Source organism: Chiloscyllium plagiosum, chromosome 12 (genome assembly GCF_004010195.1).
Source record: "Chiloscyllium plagiosum isolate BGI_BamShark_2017 chromosome 12, ASM401019v2, whole genome shotgun sequence".
Taxonomy (NCBI): Eukaryota; Metazoa; Chordata; class Chondrichthyes; order Orectolobiformes; family Hemiscylliidae; genus Chiloscyllium; species Chiloscyllium plagiosum.
In genome coordinates this window covers 24,707,463-24,725,183 of record NC_057721.1, presented here as the reverse complement: position 1 = coordinate 24,725,183, position 17,721 = coordinate 24,707,463, and the positions used below count along the sequence as shown (strand labels likewise).

Genomic DNA, 17,721 nt, shown 5'->3' with positions numbered 1-17,721 from the left:
ATTAAATAGTACCCTACTTTCCCAGCTTTAGTAAAAACATCTGGTTGAGAAAACATAATCAGGTCTGCACGAATAAATGCATCTTCTTTCTTAAGCTGTGCCTTCTGGGAGAGTGCGAAACCTGCATTGCATTTAGACTGGTTTGATTTTCAGATTGTATGGTGCTTCTATTTTGCTCTTTATTAGAAAAAAAATAGATGCAACAATAGATGCATATTAATATTAGCCAATCACCTCTGCATCAGTCATCAGGAAGGAAAGGAAATGCACACAAAACCAAATGACTGAAAATCTAAGATAGACTGGAACCCTAGGGACTCCTCAAATTTGCCTAAATAAAAGAGGATTTTTGAAGGTAATCATTCTGATTAGTATTTTCTAAATGGTGCCTTTTTTCTCTGACAGACTTTCTTTTCATTTTCCAGCTATGTTACTGAAACATAACTTTCCATCCATTGTATTGAAAAATAACAGTACAGAAACCGTAGACTATTTGACAGTAGGTTACTGATGCTGTATATAAAACCAGAGTAAGGTCACCTTGGATAGATTGCAATGTTTGTTCTCTCTCTTGAGTCTTACTTCAAATGTTAGATTGCCTAAAGGCATTCACAGGAAACCCACTAGTTACACTATGCCAGAATACAGTACACAGGATTTCACACACTGTGCTGGTTTCTCATGAATTTGAAACTGTCACCACATTTTCAATTACCCTAATGCAGAAGCACTGAGTAAAACATTATCTGTGACCAAACTTTTCTAAGAATGGCATTTGTCACAGAAATGCAACATTGTTACAGATGAATTTCAAATTTTTTTCCTGTAATGATCTGATACAACAGAAATGCTTTTAAGTAATTATTTATTCATTAGGTGTTAGGACTACAAAATAAAAATCTGTACTTAAAGAATAGAAATGACATTAAGAATGTCCGTTTGTGATGCCATTAAGACAGAAATACATTGAAAGCCCTTCACAGAAGTAAAATCAAAAGACACTTGATGAGTCACAGATGTGTCTGTTGGGGGTGACCTTTGTCGAAGCAGGGGATTTTAAGAAGAGTCAATAAATTCAATAGTGGGACAGCTGGGGGTGTGGATGTTTTGTTGGAAGGGAATCATTGTCAATGAAATTGAGCACAGGAGTTACCAGAATAAAGTTAAATAAGGATAAGGAGGAATTTCAATAATTGTCAAATTATTTTGAGCGGAGCTAAATGTGATAGAATGTGCTGCAAACCAGTTAGAGGGTCAATCGGAGTAGCAAATTGTTTCTCTCTGAGAGGCCAGGCATAATTATCAGGTGATCAGCCACTTACCTGGAAGATGTCAATCAAGATCCCAGTTAGGAGGAAATACAGGGACAACATTCAAGCTTTACACCACATAAATGCCAGGAAATGACTTCCTCCGACAGAATCTAACGAACACACCATGACATTCAATGGCATTATCATGCTGAACCCCCTACTATCAACATCCTAGTAGCTACCATTGAACAGAAACTGAACTAGACCAGTCATATCATTAATATGACTACAAGAACACGTCAGAGGCCAGGAATTCTGTGCACAGTAACTCATCTCTTGAATTCTCATAATCTAAAAGGCAAAAGACTGGCAGATCTCCAGTACTTGTGACACCATCTGAAGCAACAGCCACTGTCAGTATAACATTGAGCCTACCTTGAGGATTGATGAATGTATCTCCAGAATACAGGTGAATGCACATGGAATAGAGGTCTTGGGGAAATGCTTGTTGGTGGTGGTGGAGGTGGGGGGAAATGGAGTATGAAGGCGTGGGCAGGGTAAGCCAGAGTGTAAGGGAGGAATGATATTCAACATGAAGGAGAAAATAGGGTTTTGTATGGGCTCCATCCACTCTGATTCGAGGACACTTGATCAAGCTCCAAACATGAAGAATACCACCGAAGGGCATGGACAATCAGATATGGTTTGCCAGGCAATTGTCCTACTCGCTGATTCCTGTGTCCACTATGGTTAAACTGAAGTGGCCACTTAAGGGTCTCAATCAGCCTCTGGGACAGGGGTGGAATTTTTTTAAAAAATGCATTAATATATCTATTTTAAGTTACCCAAGTTATAAACAATATATTGTCCCACATTTGCAAATGTTTGTTATTTCAGCTAGTCCCACTTTTGTGTGTTTATTTATACACATGGTAGAAAAGGACTTGTGTCACATGATGGTTGTCAGCTTTCTCTCCAACATCTGCTGGTTGGAATGATATTTATTATTTAGAATCTCGACAGTATGGAAGTAGGCCATTTGGCCTATCATATCCACACCAACCCTCCACCCAGATCCTCCCACCCCATCCCACTCCCCTTCATTTCCTATGGGTAATCCACCAAGCATGCATACCCCCGGACACTATAGACAATTTAGCATGGCCAATCCATCTAACCCACACTGTTTGGACTGTGGGAGGAAACCAGAGCACCCAGAAGAAACCCATGCAGACACAGAAAAAAATGTGCAAACTCCATGCAAACAGTCGCGCAAGAGTGGAATTGAACCCAGGCCCCTGGCATTGTGAGGCAGCAGTGCTAACCACTGAACCACCATACTGCTCATGATGAGTTCTCTGATTCAGCTGACTCTCCTGATTTACACTGTTGCCTTAAACACCTGTTTCCTTTAAATTCATTAACTGAAAACGTTTGTCTGACAATGCAGTCTTTGGCTTTTGTGCCCTCATGAACAAGATTCCTTTCTGTTCCTGCAGTCAGCCGCTCTCTGTCTTGTATTTGCTTGTCTGTTCATCAGTTGTCATTGCCTGTGAAACACTGTAAATCACTTCTGCAGCATTTAGGGTTCCCAGTCTGTGTTTTTGACTTGCTTCTGTTCAGTTGAGTAGCTTCAGTTTCATGTCCAATATCTAAAATTTCAGATCTTCAGATATGCTGCAATATTGGATTCTCAGACTAACTTGTCCTTTTGGAGTGAGCATCATTCGGTCACAGAGTCTCAACTTTATCTTCAAGGATATGATTGACATCTGGTACACTTCACTTGATTTTGCTGTCTTCATTGCACCAGTTATAAATCATTTTCTCCTTTACACTTGACATTGCCAACCTGCTCTAAAGTGTAAATTGAATGATTTGAATCTCCCTCCAACCTCCCGTCGTACCCACCCGCGATTTATCTAAACAATGTTGGACAGTTTCATAGCAATCATCTTTGTCTGCTTACTACCTAAACACTTGCATGGAAAATGGTTTATCTTCTTGCATTTAAATTACAGATCTTTTCACTCCGGACATGCTTTCTTTCGACTTATGTTAAGACCTCTGTGATACTTACAAATTGTCCTTCGAGCTTGAAATCTTTTATGTTGACCCTTCAGTGGATAAACTGCTTCTCAACATAGTATACAGGTCTGAGGTGTTTATTAACATAATACACGGGTCTGAGCTGCAGCTATATATTACAGACAAACATGCCTATTCTCCCATGCATAAACCATTTTGAAAACATTTCCTTCCCTTTGAATGTTGAAAACATACACATTAAGACTCTGGTTCTAAATCTCAGATTAAGGGTGATATATTCCAATACAGATCTCTCTTGAGAGGAGAATAAACATGCAACAGAAGTAACTCATGCTTATCCAAAGTCTATGTGATCTTTCTCCTCTTCTTGATTTCCTTGCTTTGTAATCCAATGGCTTTTAAAAACATACGTTTACTGTAATATAATCTGTGCTTATCAAAGTATCTCAAATCTTTTGAAATTTCCTATTGCTATATAATATGGTCACTGGCCCTTCCTCAGACTGGAGGCTAATCAAAATAAGAACATGCTTCTATCTGTGGCCAATGGGGAATGTGTGGGGCACAATTTTGAGCAGGCATTAAGCAGTTCTGTTCAGGCAAAGAATACTATTAATCTCAATTCCAAAGATGCACTGGATCTCCTGATAAGTGAACTGTGCCTGAGATTTCACGCTTAGAGAACTGCACGTTATACAGCAAACGACACATCCATTTCACTCAAATAGGTATTACTATCTGCAGAATGATAGGAAGAAGATGGATTCCATAAATTCCTTCTTTGAAAAATGTGTTTTATAAACTTCTTTCAATCATCTGAAAACAGAAAGAACTCAATGGATGCTGAAGACAGATAACTGCCTTCTTGGGTCCTACTTTAAAAACATTTCGCTATAAACTTACTGAGCTTAAATCCTGCTATTAAGCAACAATTCATTAAAATAATAAGATCTCCAGTTGACCAATTCTCATTTTGCCAATCCACATTTAGATATTGCCTATCATATGTACAAGAGCAAAGCTATTATGATAGAACTGCTAATATATTAGAAACACAACATCACATGTACCTGCCATTGTTTAGTCAGCTGTCGAACCAGCTGGGTGTCATCCAACAGTCTTTCTTTATAGGTGGCATCCTGTAAGACATTGGCAGTGGTCTCCGCTTCTGTAAGCCAGGCCCGGAATTTGTCCAAATCCAGATAGAACTGCTGCAGCAATCTGAGGGCTGCTTCCAGCGCAGCCTCCCTCTCACCGGCCCTGTGAAACCATTTATTTTCACACACATTAGCCAGCTTCATTAGCATAGCCTTTTCATAAACACAGCTGTATGTCCAATTATGAACTCTGCAACACTTTCAACTGAGGATTAAGAATGAGTTAGTGACTGTCACAAATTTAAATATTTAGGGAATTTATCGTCACACAACCTTTACCCATATTAGTCACTTAATTTGGTTTATAGCAGTAGAAAGTAATTACACTTGACAACATTTAAACAAGCAAAAAATTATGCCTATGGTGACTAGTGTGGTTTTGGGGCTGTACCACATACTGACTTATAGCAAAGGGGGTTTGTCCAAGACTTACAACCAGGAGTAAATTGGAATTTCCACAGTATTGGATGGTGTGGATAAACATATTGAATTGAATATCACCTTTTTGAATAAGATATTCAAGCATAATAGCATGAAGATGTGAAATAAAACAACAAATGAGCTGAAAAAGAATAGTCTTCAGTGTTTTTCTATTAAATGAATGGGGCTTCTTACTAACTGGCAAATTAACTTCCTTCTTATAACACTGGGCATGGAGTGTGAATTGAGAGACAGAAGAACATAATTCTTCATAACTGCAAATACTTGTACACTGTTAATATTTATTCAATTCCACTTCCATTTTCTATGGAAAATAATCAACACATCAGGAATTTATGAATGCATAAAAACATTTTATTAATCTTCTGCCATTCATACTGTACAAGGAATGTCCTGGAATTTCCGCAAAGCTATGGTAGCTTTGCAGGAATTGGAGCAGAAACTCAGTTTGCATGCACAAAGTGGTTCATTAACTACACTTCTGATGAAGGTAGACTAGTTGGTGGAGTGGAAGCAGTTTTCCATAAAATGATGGGCAGGATTGTGCTAAGTGATCCAAATGTGGTCTAAACAAAGTTTCTTGCATAAATTGGCTTCTGGAAATAAGTCCAAGGACAAGGCTTGGTTTTTGTGACCTCATCAAATAAATTTAATAAGTTGTGAATTTATTCTTCATTTACACTTCTACTCCACTTAAATTCATATTTCAAATACTGTCCAGGAATGCTTTATTGTACTTACCAAAATGTAATATCTCACACAGTTATTCTGAAATTTATCTGTCAATTGCATGTTTACTCTGCATTTATTCTTTTATTATTTTCTTGTAGTTTGCCTCAGTGTTGAGTATCACCTCCATGCTTGCACCAGCCCATATTTGGAAACAGTCTTTTTGGTTCAAAGGGCAAGATTGTTAATATAAACTATGAACAACAGTGACCTTGTGGGACCTGACTGTCCAACGTCTTTCTTTCAGAACTGCTCCTCTTTACCATCACATGTTTTCAGCCTTGCATACAGAAAGTTATCCATTCTATTTCTTGTTTTCTCACTCTACAAACTCTGACTTTTAATATTATACCATTACATTGCACCTTATTAAGGACTTTTAGAAAATTTGGAGAAATTACATTGGCAGCATTATCTTTGTCTACTCTTTTTGTGCCCTCTTCAAAGAATCAGTGAGGTTGGGCACTGATCCTCCTTTAGTAAGAATTTCATCATTTTTCATATCAGTGTTAAGGTGACTGATCATCACTTCCCAGGGCATCTTCTATTACCATTCCTCAATATAGGTATGAAGGTGGCTTTCCTCCAGTCCATTGACACAAGACCATTTGGTCATGAATTATTAATAACGTGTATTAGCAACTCTGCTTTAGATTCTTTTAAAATGGGGTTTTATCCTCTTTGAAATTGATTCATTTACTTAATATTGCTTGCCTTTTTATTTTAAATATGGCAATCTATTCTTTCGGTATCATACCCACTTGATCATATCTTTCTGGCAAAGTCTGAAGCAAAGTAATTATTTAACATTTCTGCCACACACACACACACACACACACTTCTGCTGGTAAAATCAATCAATTGCTCTTTCTTCCTCTATTCTATTCCAGCAGTATTCTTCAAGCTTTATTTGCAGAGTGATTCACCTTCCATCTTTACAGTCAGGAAAGCCTGACTAGCAACAGTGAATATCAGACTTTCAAGGTGAAATTTCTTTTGCTGGTTTACATTTTGTAATTTTCTTTTCAGTCTCTTAGCAACGAACTTTCTCTCTGCTATACAAAGTTCTGCCAATTCCAAATCTTATACAAAGCAGCATGTTCTGCAGGAGTTGGTGCAGATTTTGTTTTAAAAGAGTTTTTCTCCCCCTTTAAAAGAAGTTAGACTGGCATGGCAAAACCATCAGACATGCTTACAGTTTTTCAGTCTAGTATGTCCAAAACCAATTACAATGGCATGCTAAGTGACAGAGCCTTGTAGACATGGGACCATAACTGGAGCAATGACCAGTCTCGTCTAGTAATTGATTACAAAATAGTTAGCTTTCATTGGAAAAGTGACTATTTAAGTTTTAGAAGCAGTAATGTTTTGAGTCTTCTTCAAGCAGAACAGCCTGAAATGCAGCAGCAGAACACCACTGTAAAATTTGTTTCACCCTATCCCACTCCACTCAAAAACAAATGCTGGAAATGATATGGTCACCTCCATCATGCACATGACACTGAACCTGGATTTGGGACCAGATTAAACACCAATGAGGGGGTCAACAGCAGTGACCCACTGCTGTTTTGGCAGTAGCGATAGGTGTCAGGATATTTTGCACCATAGTTGCTATAACTGCGTCATACACTCACTTTCAATTAAGTTTACCAATTCTGTAAGAACATATTCTGAGAGGTTTAATCATGAGTTCTCACTTCTTACTGACCTATCTGGTCAAAACAACCTTTCTCTCCATCATCAATATTTTTATAATTAATAATTGAACGTATCCAAAGTCCATAAAGGAATGCAACATGTTTATGCCCTGATAATTGTTTTTATCCCGAAATAGCCGGCAAGATTTCCAATTCTTAGAGACTCCAGAGAAATCCTTAAGGATTAGAACATTGAAAATAGGAGCAGAAAATGACATTTGGTTAATTAAGAGCGCTCCTCCTTCTTAGAATCCCCAGTGTGGAAACAGGCCATTGAGCCCATTGAGTCCACTCTGTTCCTCTAAAAGAAATTCTGCCCACTCTATTCCTGTAACCAAACATTTCCATGGCAAATCCATCTAACCTATACATCCCTGGACACTACGGGCAATTTACAATTGGCAATCTACCTAACCTGCACATCTTTGGACTATGGGAGGAAACCAAAGCACCTGGAGAAAACCCATGTAGATACAGGGAAAATGTGCAAACTCCACACAGAGTGTTGCTGGAGGGTGAATCAAAGCTTGGTTCTTGGCACTGTGAGGCAGCAATGCTCACAACTGAGCCACTGTGCTAACCGTTATGGTTGATTCTCTATTTTAATGTCACACTCCTGCTTTCTCCCCATATTGCTGGACACTTTTAACTTCTGTTAGTCTTTTCTTTTCTTAGATATATTCCATGATTTTGCATCCAGATATTTTGATATTGAAAATCCCATAGGTTTGTTACACTCAATGAAATTTCACCTACCGTGAACCTTGAGCCTATACGCTTTGTTCTGGATTCACTGGCCAATAGCAACATCATCCCTGCATCCAGTCTGCTCAACCTGTCAGGATTTGATATATTTCAATCTAATTCTTCTAAATTCCAGTGAATATGGATCCAGTACCCCCAATCTCTCCTCATACAATGGACCTACCATCCCAAGAATTAGTCTGGTGAACATTCACTGCGCACTCTTCATGGTATGTATATCTTTTCATAGGTAAGGGGAATAGAACTGCACACAGTAATCCAGGTATGGCCTGACAATGAAGACCAATGCATTATCTGCCTTCCTAATTGCTTGCTGCAGTGTATGCTTGTTTTCAATGACTAGTGTATAAGGTCACCTAGGTCAACCTTTCTCAATTCACCACCATTTCAATAATACTCTACCATTCTGTTTACCAAAGTGGAAAACTTCTCATTTCTCCATAAAATATTGCATCTTCCACACATTTGTCCACTCACTAAACTTGTCTAAGACACCATGAAATCTCTTTATATCATCTGCACCATTCACACTCCCATCTATTTTTGCGTGTGCAACAAGCTTGGAAACAATTACATTAGATTTCCCAACCTAAACCCTTGATATATATTGTGTATAGTTTGGCAACTCAAACTTTAAATCATGGTTATACAGCATGAGGAAAACATGATAACGTGTGAGTGTTAACAACGACAATTGCCTTCTTAGAATGTGACCTTTGTTTCTTTCTCCCCCAGCAATTCTATCTTTAGCTTAGTTCCACCAACTAAATAATTAGAGATCCATAATTGCTTTCAATGAGGTCACCAATGCAAAAATTAGTGGGAACCCTATGTTTAACAATGAACCAAAAAGAAAACAATTAAATAAAAAAATTCTGAACATGTGGGCCATTACTAGTATTGCCCATTACTAGTTATCCTTAGGTGGTGACAGATTGCTGTGGATCAAGAAGAAGACTATGTCGTTAAGATACCTCCTTTTAGGTGACCATGAAGAAATGACATATGCTTTAATCATACCATGTTGCTCAGAGAGGAACCTTAAGTAGAACAACACTTTCATGCACATTTTGCCCTTATCTAGATTGTGAAAATTGAGAATTGGAAAGATGCTGTTCAAAAAGTCTATCAAGTTGCCCCACTGAACTCTGTGGATAATACACACTTGTAGCTACTGTTAGGAGGCAAAGGTAGTTATTTAATCTTGTGATGGATGTCCAATTATGTGAACTGCTTTATCTAAATGTTGTGGAGCTTCCTGAATGTTGCAATCAGGATGGGACCATTCGCCGCTGCCGATTAGCCACTGTCCTATCACCGCCGAGGACGCTTTGCCGTCCATTGGCCGCTGAGGATGATTCACCACCGCAAGTGTTTGTAACTCATTTTTATGTATAAACCAATAAAATGATACTTCTTTCACCTTATATTTATCAATATGTACTATGTTGTATAAATAAAGGGGACTGAGAAGTATGAAAGAACAGGCGGGAGGGAAAACAATCAGTACATATATATATATCTTTCTGGTGGCGAATAGTCTCCAGATGTCAAATGACCCCAGTGGAGAAATGCTGGTGGCGAACCGGCAGTGGCTAATCGGCAGCGGCAAATGTGCCGTTGTGAATCGTCACCAACCCGTTGTAGTCACTACAACCACGGAAATAAGTGAAGAGCTTTATCACACTTGTGATTTCTGTCATGCAAATGGAGAAGCAGCTTTGGGAAATCAGGACATGAGCTACTCACCACAGACCCCCAGCTTCATGCTTGCTTAAATCACCATTATATAGCATTTAAATTGTTGTCCCAGTTCAGTTTCTGGTTACTATTGACCCAAAAACAATAATAGTAGAAATCTTAATGATGGTCATGCCATTTAATTTCAGGAGAAATTAGATTAACTAAATAGATTAGATTCCCTACAGTGTGAAAACAGGTGCTTTGGCCCAACAAGTCCACACCGACCCTCCGAAGAGTAACCCACCCAGATCCATTTCCCTCCGACTTATACACCTAACACCATGGGCAATTTAGCATGGCCAATCCACCTGACCTGCACATCTTTGGACTGTGGGAGGAAATCGGAGTGCCCGGAGGAAACCCACACAGTCATGGGGAGAACGTGCAAACTCCACACAGACAGTCGCCCAAGACTGGAATCAAACCCAGGTCCCTGGCGCTGTGAGGCAGCAATGCTAACCACTGAGCCACTGTGCCACCGTGCATTAGAATGCAGTAAAAGTGTCTGGTTCTTGTAAGAGACAAATGCTATTTGTTATTTATTGGCCTAAATCTGCATGTCGCCCTAGTCTTGCAAGTGGGAATTTTTCATTACCAATGGAATTATAAACATAGTTAAATATATTGCAATTACCAAGACACACCCCCACTTCTGATATAGGAATATAGGAGTAGCAGTAGGCCATGATGGAGGAGTTATAATGGAGAGAAAGTCATTAATGAAGCAGCTGAGGGTAGCTGGGCATGAAACTCTGCCCTGGGATGAGATGATTGCGACCCAACATCCAGAAGATGTTTTGTACTAGATGTGAGTCCAATCACTGGGAGTGAGACTCTCACTCCCTGTTTTACAATAGTTTGAGCAACACTCCCACAAATCAAGAGCATTCACTCACATCTCACATGTGGAATTCAGTTTGGATCAAGGCTGCCAGGTATTAGTTTGTAAATATTGACAACACATTATTTTCCTAATGACTAGGAGTAGATTGATAGAACGGTAATTGTCAGGTTAGATTTGTCCCAGTTTACAAACCAAGAAATTACTTGTCAGTTGTTGGGCAGAGGTCAGCATTGTGGCTGTACTCACAATTAGACTGAAAGCACAGAAATTTCTAGACGACATGTTTTGCACACTGTAAACAAAATGATTCAAGTCTTGTCGCTTTTGTTGTGCTTAACACAGTCTACTCTCAAGACGAGTTCTCTCTTCTGCTTTAGATGGTCATAGAGTCATAGAGATGTACAGCATGGAAACAGACCTTTCGGTCCAACCCGTCCATGCCAACCAGATATCCCAACCCAATCTAGTCCCACCTGCCAGCACCCGGCCCCTATCCCTCCAAACCCTTCCTATTCATATACACATCCAAATGCCTCTTAAATGCTGCAACTTTACCAGCCCCCACCACTTCCTCTGGCAGCTCATTCCATATACGTACCACCCTCTGTGTGGAAAAGTTGCCCCGTAGGTCTGTTTTATATCTTTCCCCTCTGACCCTAAACCTATGCCCTCTCGTTCTGGAGTCCCTGACCCCAGGGAAAAAAAAACTTTGCTTATTTACCCTATCTGTGCCCCTCATAATTTTGTAAACCGCTATAAGGTCACCCCTCAACTTCCGACACTCCAGGGAAAACAGCCCCAGCCTGTTAAGCCTCTCCCTATAGCTCAAATCCTCCAACCCTGGAAAGATCTTTGTAAATCTTTTCTGAACCCTTTCAATGTTTGCATTAAAGTGCAGTATGATGTAAAGATAGGTTTCTGCAGTTCCTTTGTGCTACAAAGCAGTTGATTCCGACCAACAGAATGTAGACTTACACTACAATTTGAAACTAAATTAAATCACAATAATTTAATCATTGTAAAGAGATTTTAAAAAAAAAACTATTTTCTCTTATTCAGATTGAACATTTTTAGCAATTCACTGTGTACTGAAGTATAATAGGTTTAAACTTTTTCTTTTTTTTGCTATATATTGTGTGCATCATTTTAAAGTTATGACACCACGGTGGTCTCTGCCTGTAACAACAGACATGGTTTTGCAGAAATAATTTGTTATAGACTCTTTGTAATCTCTGACTCAGCATCAATCAAATTAAAGGTTATTTTTGAAGAGGAAGGGGTATTTAATATGCCAATTTCGTGACTGGCCTCTTAGTCTGGAGTGCTATTACATCTGATGCACCAATAATAATAGCATAGGTGGGTGTATGAGTATGTGTGGATTAACTGCTAGATACAGATATCTTTTGTGCCCATAATTGCTAAGCAAATGAAGGTCCATTGTTTAGCATTAGCATTATCGTCTTGGAACATAATACCATCATTGATTTAATTCTTACTGTGATCAGCCTGATGGAGGATACAATCTAAGGACTTTGTTTGAACTTTATCAAGGAAACAATGTATAAAACAAGATAAAATATGTATAATTTTCAATTTCTTACCAGATAACTTACTAGAAACAAACAGGGTCCTTCCATGTTACATTGAGCTATAACATTAAAAGAAATCATTTGGCCCAACTCAATAATGCTGGTGCTTATGCTCCACTCAAGCCTCCTCCTACTTCTCTCCACTAACTCTATCAATACAACCATCTGTTCCACTCTTTTAGATTCCTTACAGTACAGAAACAGGCCCTTCAGCCCAACAAGTCCACACCCACCCTCCGAAGAGTAACCCACCTAGACCGATTCCGCTACTCCCTATTAATGCACCTATCACTATGGGCAATTTAGCATGCCAATTCACCCGAATTGCACATCTTTGAACTGTGGGAGGAAACCGGAGCACCCGGAGGAAAACCAAGCAGACACGGGGAGAATGTGCAAACTCCACACAGACAGTCACTCGAAGCTGGAATCGAACCCAGGTTCCTGGCACTGCGAGGCAGCAGAGCTAACCACTGAGCCACTGTGCCGCCCTTTACATGTTTTTCTAGTTTCCTTAAATGCATCTATGAATGTGTGAGATTCATGAATTCTCAGTGTTGATGAATAATCCCAAATGTTTACTGACTGTACATGATGGAAAGAGAACATCAAACTTCTACTTGTGGGTAGATTCTAGCTGTGAACCACAAGTACTGTATACTATCTTGCTTATGGATTTTTTTTTCGGAGCTGATTCAGCCTTTTTCCTCCTTCTTGTCTGCAAACACCTTTAGTCAGGATCCCACAATAATCTACTATATTACTGCTATCACTGACATAATGATGGGATATCAGCCTGCAACTGCCTGGCAGCTCTCAGTGGGCATAAACTGTCATGCCTGGGACAACAATCATTGAGAAAGCCCGAAAGTGGCTACTTAAGAATTTGAAGGCATGTGATTCCACTGCCACCAACATGCCCCTCCACACACCAGTGAGCTGATCGTGGGTGAGACCCCATTAGCTTGACGGAATTCCAAACAGTTTGCCTTTAAGAAGATTTTTCAGCTAGTCGGGTGATGTCAATGTAGGTTGATGTCAATATCACTGCAGCTATTCCTTTAGGAAGTTCCTATCCAATCCTTCTTGTCCTCCTCCTGAGGTCCCCACATCACATCAAGTATTCAGTCAATTCAGTTAACTCCATGCAATATCAAGAAATGCCTGAAGGCACTGGTTACAGGAAAGACTAAGAGCACTGACAACATTCCGACAACAGTACATTAACCATGTGCTTCGCAACTCGCCACAACCCCAGCTAAGCTGTTTCAGTATATTGACAACACTGCCATCCACACAGCAATAATAGAAAACTGCCCTCAAGCAAGCCAGCCTCCAATAAACTGCTTACTGATACTCATTTTAGATTTCACAAGGCCAATCATCTTCTGACCTCTTATAGTCTTGGTCCAAACACGGACAAAAGAGCTGAACTCATGGAGGGAAGTGAGAGTGACAACAAGGTAATAGTTGACAGAGTATGGCATCAATGAGCTCTACCATATCTACAGACAATGGGTATCAGGAAGAATATTCTCCACTGGTTAGAGTCATACTTAGCACAAAGGAACATAACTGTAATTGCTCAGGGTCAGTCATCTAAACTCCAGGACATCAATGCCAAAGGTTCCTCAGGGTAGAGTCTTAAGTTCAATTGTGTTTAGCAGCATTAATAATTCTGATTCTTCCATTCGAAGATCAGAAGAGGGGATATTCACCGATGATTGCACAATTTGCAGCACAATTTGTATTTGTAATTTCTCAGATGGCAGAGTAGTTCACATCCAAGTGCAGCTAGATCCAGGACAATGTTCAGGCTTGGGCTGACACATGGGAAGCCTCATTCAGTGTCAGTGACACAAATGACAGGCAAAGACCATCTCCAACAAAAGAGAATACACTATGATAGTTATTGGAGAGGTGGGAGGTGACAGGAGATTATCTGGAGGTAGAAACATTGAGGGTGTTGACCATGATTAGACCTTCAGTTAGGTAGATTAGGGTGACCATAGAGAAATTGTAATGCTCTGATTTCAGGCTTAATCCAAACACATTAAATGAGAAACAGTTTTTATTTGGGGCAGAACAGAAAGGTAGGCAGACAAGTGAAGTGAAGCATGTCTGCTCCTCCCAGTTGACTGGAAGGGCTGAAAATTACACCTGACTCTTGAAACCTTCCTCCAAGTTCCAAACTTCCTGACAGCTGAGATACCTGGTCTGCAGCCATTACATTTAAAACGCAGCCAAAATTCAAGCCGTGCAACTTCATTAAAATATATACATTTAAGTATCAGTTTCAGACAGCAGGTTAGTCACCCAATACCCCAGGCTCCAAAACTGCCTTTGTTTAAAATGGAAATGTTGACAACAGGTTTGGCTGAGGTTTCCTGTTTTCAAATTTTTAAACTTGCTTCCCTGCTCCATCCTTTTGCCCATCCTGGCTGGGTGAGTGGTTAAAACTCCATACCCTTTCCCCTGCCTCCAAGAATTATTTGTAATGCTACCTAATAAATTTCAAGCTCCTAACATAATACTTATTTATGAGGAAACAACTTCCACATTTCACTACTGAACTCAGACATCACCTAACACACTACTTGATCTGAACTAAAAACATGACAAATAAGCTTACAATAATTGTTGCTCCATCAAACAATTCTAAATAAGAAGATACTAAGCAGCTCATATTAGAAACAAAATGTCTGAGATAACTTATCCCAGTCATAGTTTGCGATTCAGCAATAAACAAGTGGGAGTTTTCTAAAATCATTGCTTTATGAAAAAATCAATGGGCTCAAAACCTCTGACAGTTCTTGGAAATGGAAAGTGTTCTCCTATCTGATTGGAATTTACGAATAGGGCCCATTGATCTTCAAAGCTTCACTAAGTTGATTCACTAGAGTTCAAAGACTACTTGGGCTTCAGTTCAGACGACAACTATAATGAGCTTTCGCTAGAAAGATTGTCAGTTGAAGCCCATAAATAATCTACATATGTTATCTTAAGATTTTGAAGGACACAGCAGAATTTGAAGGACACAAAATGAAGATCTGTTTCTTTTATAGCAAAGCTTCTTTCTGAAATCAGTTGAAGTCACTTTATCCCAGGTTCTAGGAAGCATAAATACACAACAATAAATTTTGCCTATTTTCCATGAAAATTAATTCCAAACTGATAATTTCACATTTGCCAAAAGTACATTGTGAATGCTCCAGTGAAATTGTGATGAAGGTAGATTTCTGGGGTAAAGACCACTCTGGGAGTTGACTTTGACCAGGCTGTACCTTAAACTTTGGTCATGACCTGGTAATGTCTGGTATGACTAATCAGGTCTTAATGTTGGCAGTGGACATTATAGTATGCTCAACTATTCATCCCATAGCATTATGCAACTCATACAAAATTTAACATAAACCTACATTACATAATGCATAAAAAAAGGTTCAACCTGAAATTGAAGCTGAAATTTATCTGAATGTTTATCTCTAGGCTATCTAAGCACCATTAAGGGAGGCCTTTTTCTCATTTCAGCAATATTCAATCTTTGATGTGACTTTTATGATTCTGAACTGAGAGCTCAATGATAAATTTACATCATTCATGTTGCTTCTTGCACTGAACATCTTCATCCAAACTGGGAGTATATTTTCAGTTTTATGCACCACTTGTAATAAAGCCCAAAGATAATGAAGTATTCCGAGTATCTAATTCTCGGAGAAAATTATTCTACTCAATGAATAAGCTGGCAAAACCAAATTTACATACAGTATCTCACTTTTGTTTCCCCTGTGATTACATGGCAGTTGTCCAAACAATAGTAGTTGAACAGGTTTCCAATTATAAGGCAATCTAAATGTTATCTGTTCAAAACATTAGAGATAGTCACAATAACAGGGATAGGTACTATGGGCCTAATAAGCTTTTCACTGCTTTATCTCAACTATTTGTCAACACTGATTAGAAAGAACAACCAAAAACTAAACTCATGGAATGGGCCTGCTGAGATATCATTGACATTTAGAGATTTGCATTGAATTCAAACAAGGCAATTTAATTTCATTTGGTTGTGGAGTAAATGCTGAATTAGGATCAACGATATTTATATATTTTATATATATTATAAATATAAGTTAATATGCAGATATTGTCTACCCCTGAGGCAGATGCCTGTTAAAATACCATTTTACTGCAGGGTTTGATATTACTTATGAACATCTATTTGAATAGCTTTCTGTCTACCTTTGGAAAATGCAGTACTGTCGTGATTGTAATCAAGTTAGCTGGGTGGACCTCATAGAATCTGAGTTCCCTGACTGGGGCTGTTAATCTGACCCAATCAAGGAGCCCTGGCTGACAGATATAAACAGGAGTGTCAGACACCCTGTCACTCTGGGAGTTGACTTTGACCAGGCTGTACCAGAGTCAAGGACTTTCCACTTATGAATAAATGGTGACCTGGTGATGGGATACCTGCCTCTGTGGACTTATTTCAATGACAATGAGAGTGGGACACATCTTGAAGAAACTTACTTGCAACAGTTGTCTTTGAGTTGGGGTAGACATTGCTTGCATCATGCCTGTATTTGAGAGGCTTGACTCATTCGACCCTGCTGTTGAAGATTGGGTCCAGAATGTGGAAAGAATGTGATTTTCTTTCTGGGCAAATGACATTGGGGCAGGTGAATAGCAAAGAGTAATTCTCCTGACAGCTTGTGGACCTGCAGCTTTTTCTATTATAGAGGCACCAAATACCAAAAACTTTCAAGAGTTGATGGAATATAATGACACCACGCCTAATTCTGAGACACTTGTAGTTTTACTCGGCAATTCAAAAACTAGAGGAATCCAGGTCAGGATTTTTGACTAGTTTAAGATGACCGGCAGAGGCATTAATCTTTGTATTGACCCTTAATGAGATGCTGACTGGTTGGTATGCACCGTTGAATGATGTAACCACGTAAAAGTGCCTACTAACTGAAGCCCGACTGGATTTCAACCAGACAATACAACTGGTTTTAACACTGGAAAACATGGCAAATGAAGCAGAGTATTCTGATGGAAGAGCTGAGATATTTGTATCATCGATAGTCACAGGTGAGGTGCCTAAAGATTGGAGGTTGGCAAACGTGGTGCCACTGTTTAAGAAGGGCGGTAAAGACAAGCCAGGGAACTATAGACCAGTGAGTTTGATGTCGGTGGTGGGCAAGTTGTTGGACGGAATCCTGAGGGACAGGAAGAACATGTATTTGGAAAGGAAAGGACTGATTCGGGATTGTCAACATGGCTTTGTGCGTGGGAAATCATGTCTCACAAACTTGATTGAGTTTTTTGAAGAAGTAACAAAGAAGATTGATGAGGGCAGAGCAGTAGATGTGATCTATACGGACTTCAGTAAGGTGTTCGACAAGGTTCCCTATGGGAGACTAATTAGCAAGGTTAGATCTCACGGAA

The 17,721-nt window shown here is 39.3% G+C and overlaps 1 protein-coding gene across 5 annotated transcripts in view; it reads right to left on the bottom strand.

The window, feature by feature from the left end:
• dmd (dystrophin) overlaps positions 1-17,721 on the bottom strand; it is a 2,012,228-nt gene that overhangs the window by 311,898 nt on the left and 1,682,609 nt on the right. For all 5 annotated transcript variants that reach the window (XM_043700735.1, XM_043700733.1, XM_043700734.1 and 2 more), the window contains one exon: positions 4,373-4,562. In XM_043700735.1, the coding sequence (XP_043556670.1) occupies positions 4,373-4,562 (190 nt within the window). The remainder of the gene's footprint in view (positions 1-4,372; positions 4,563-17,721) is intronic.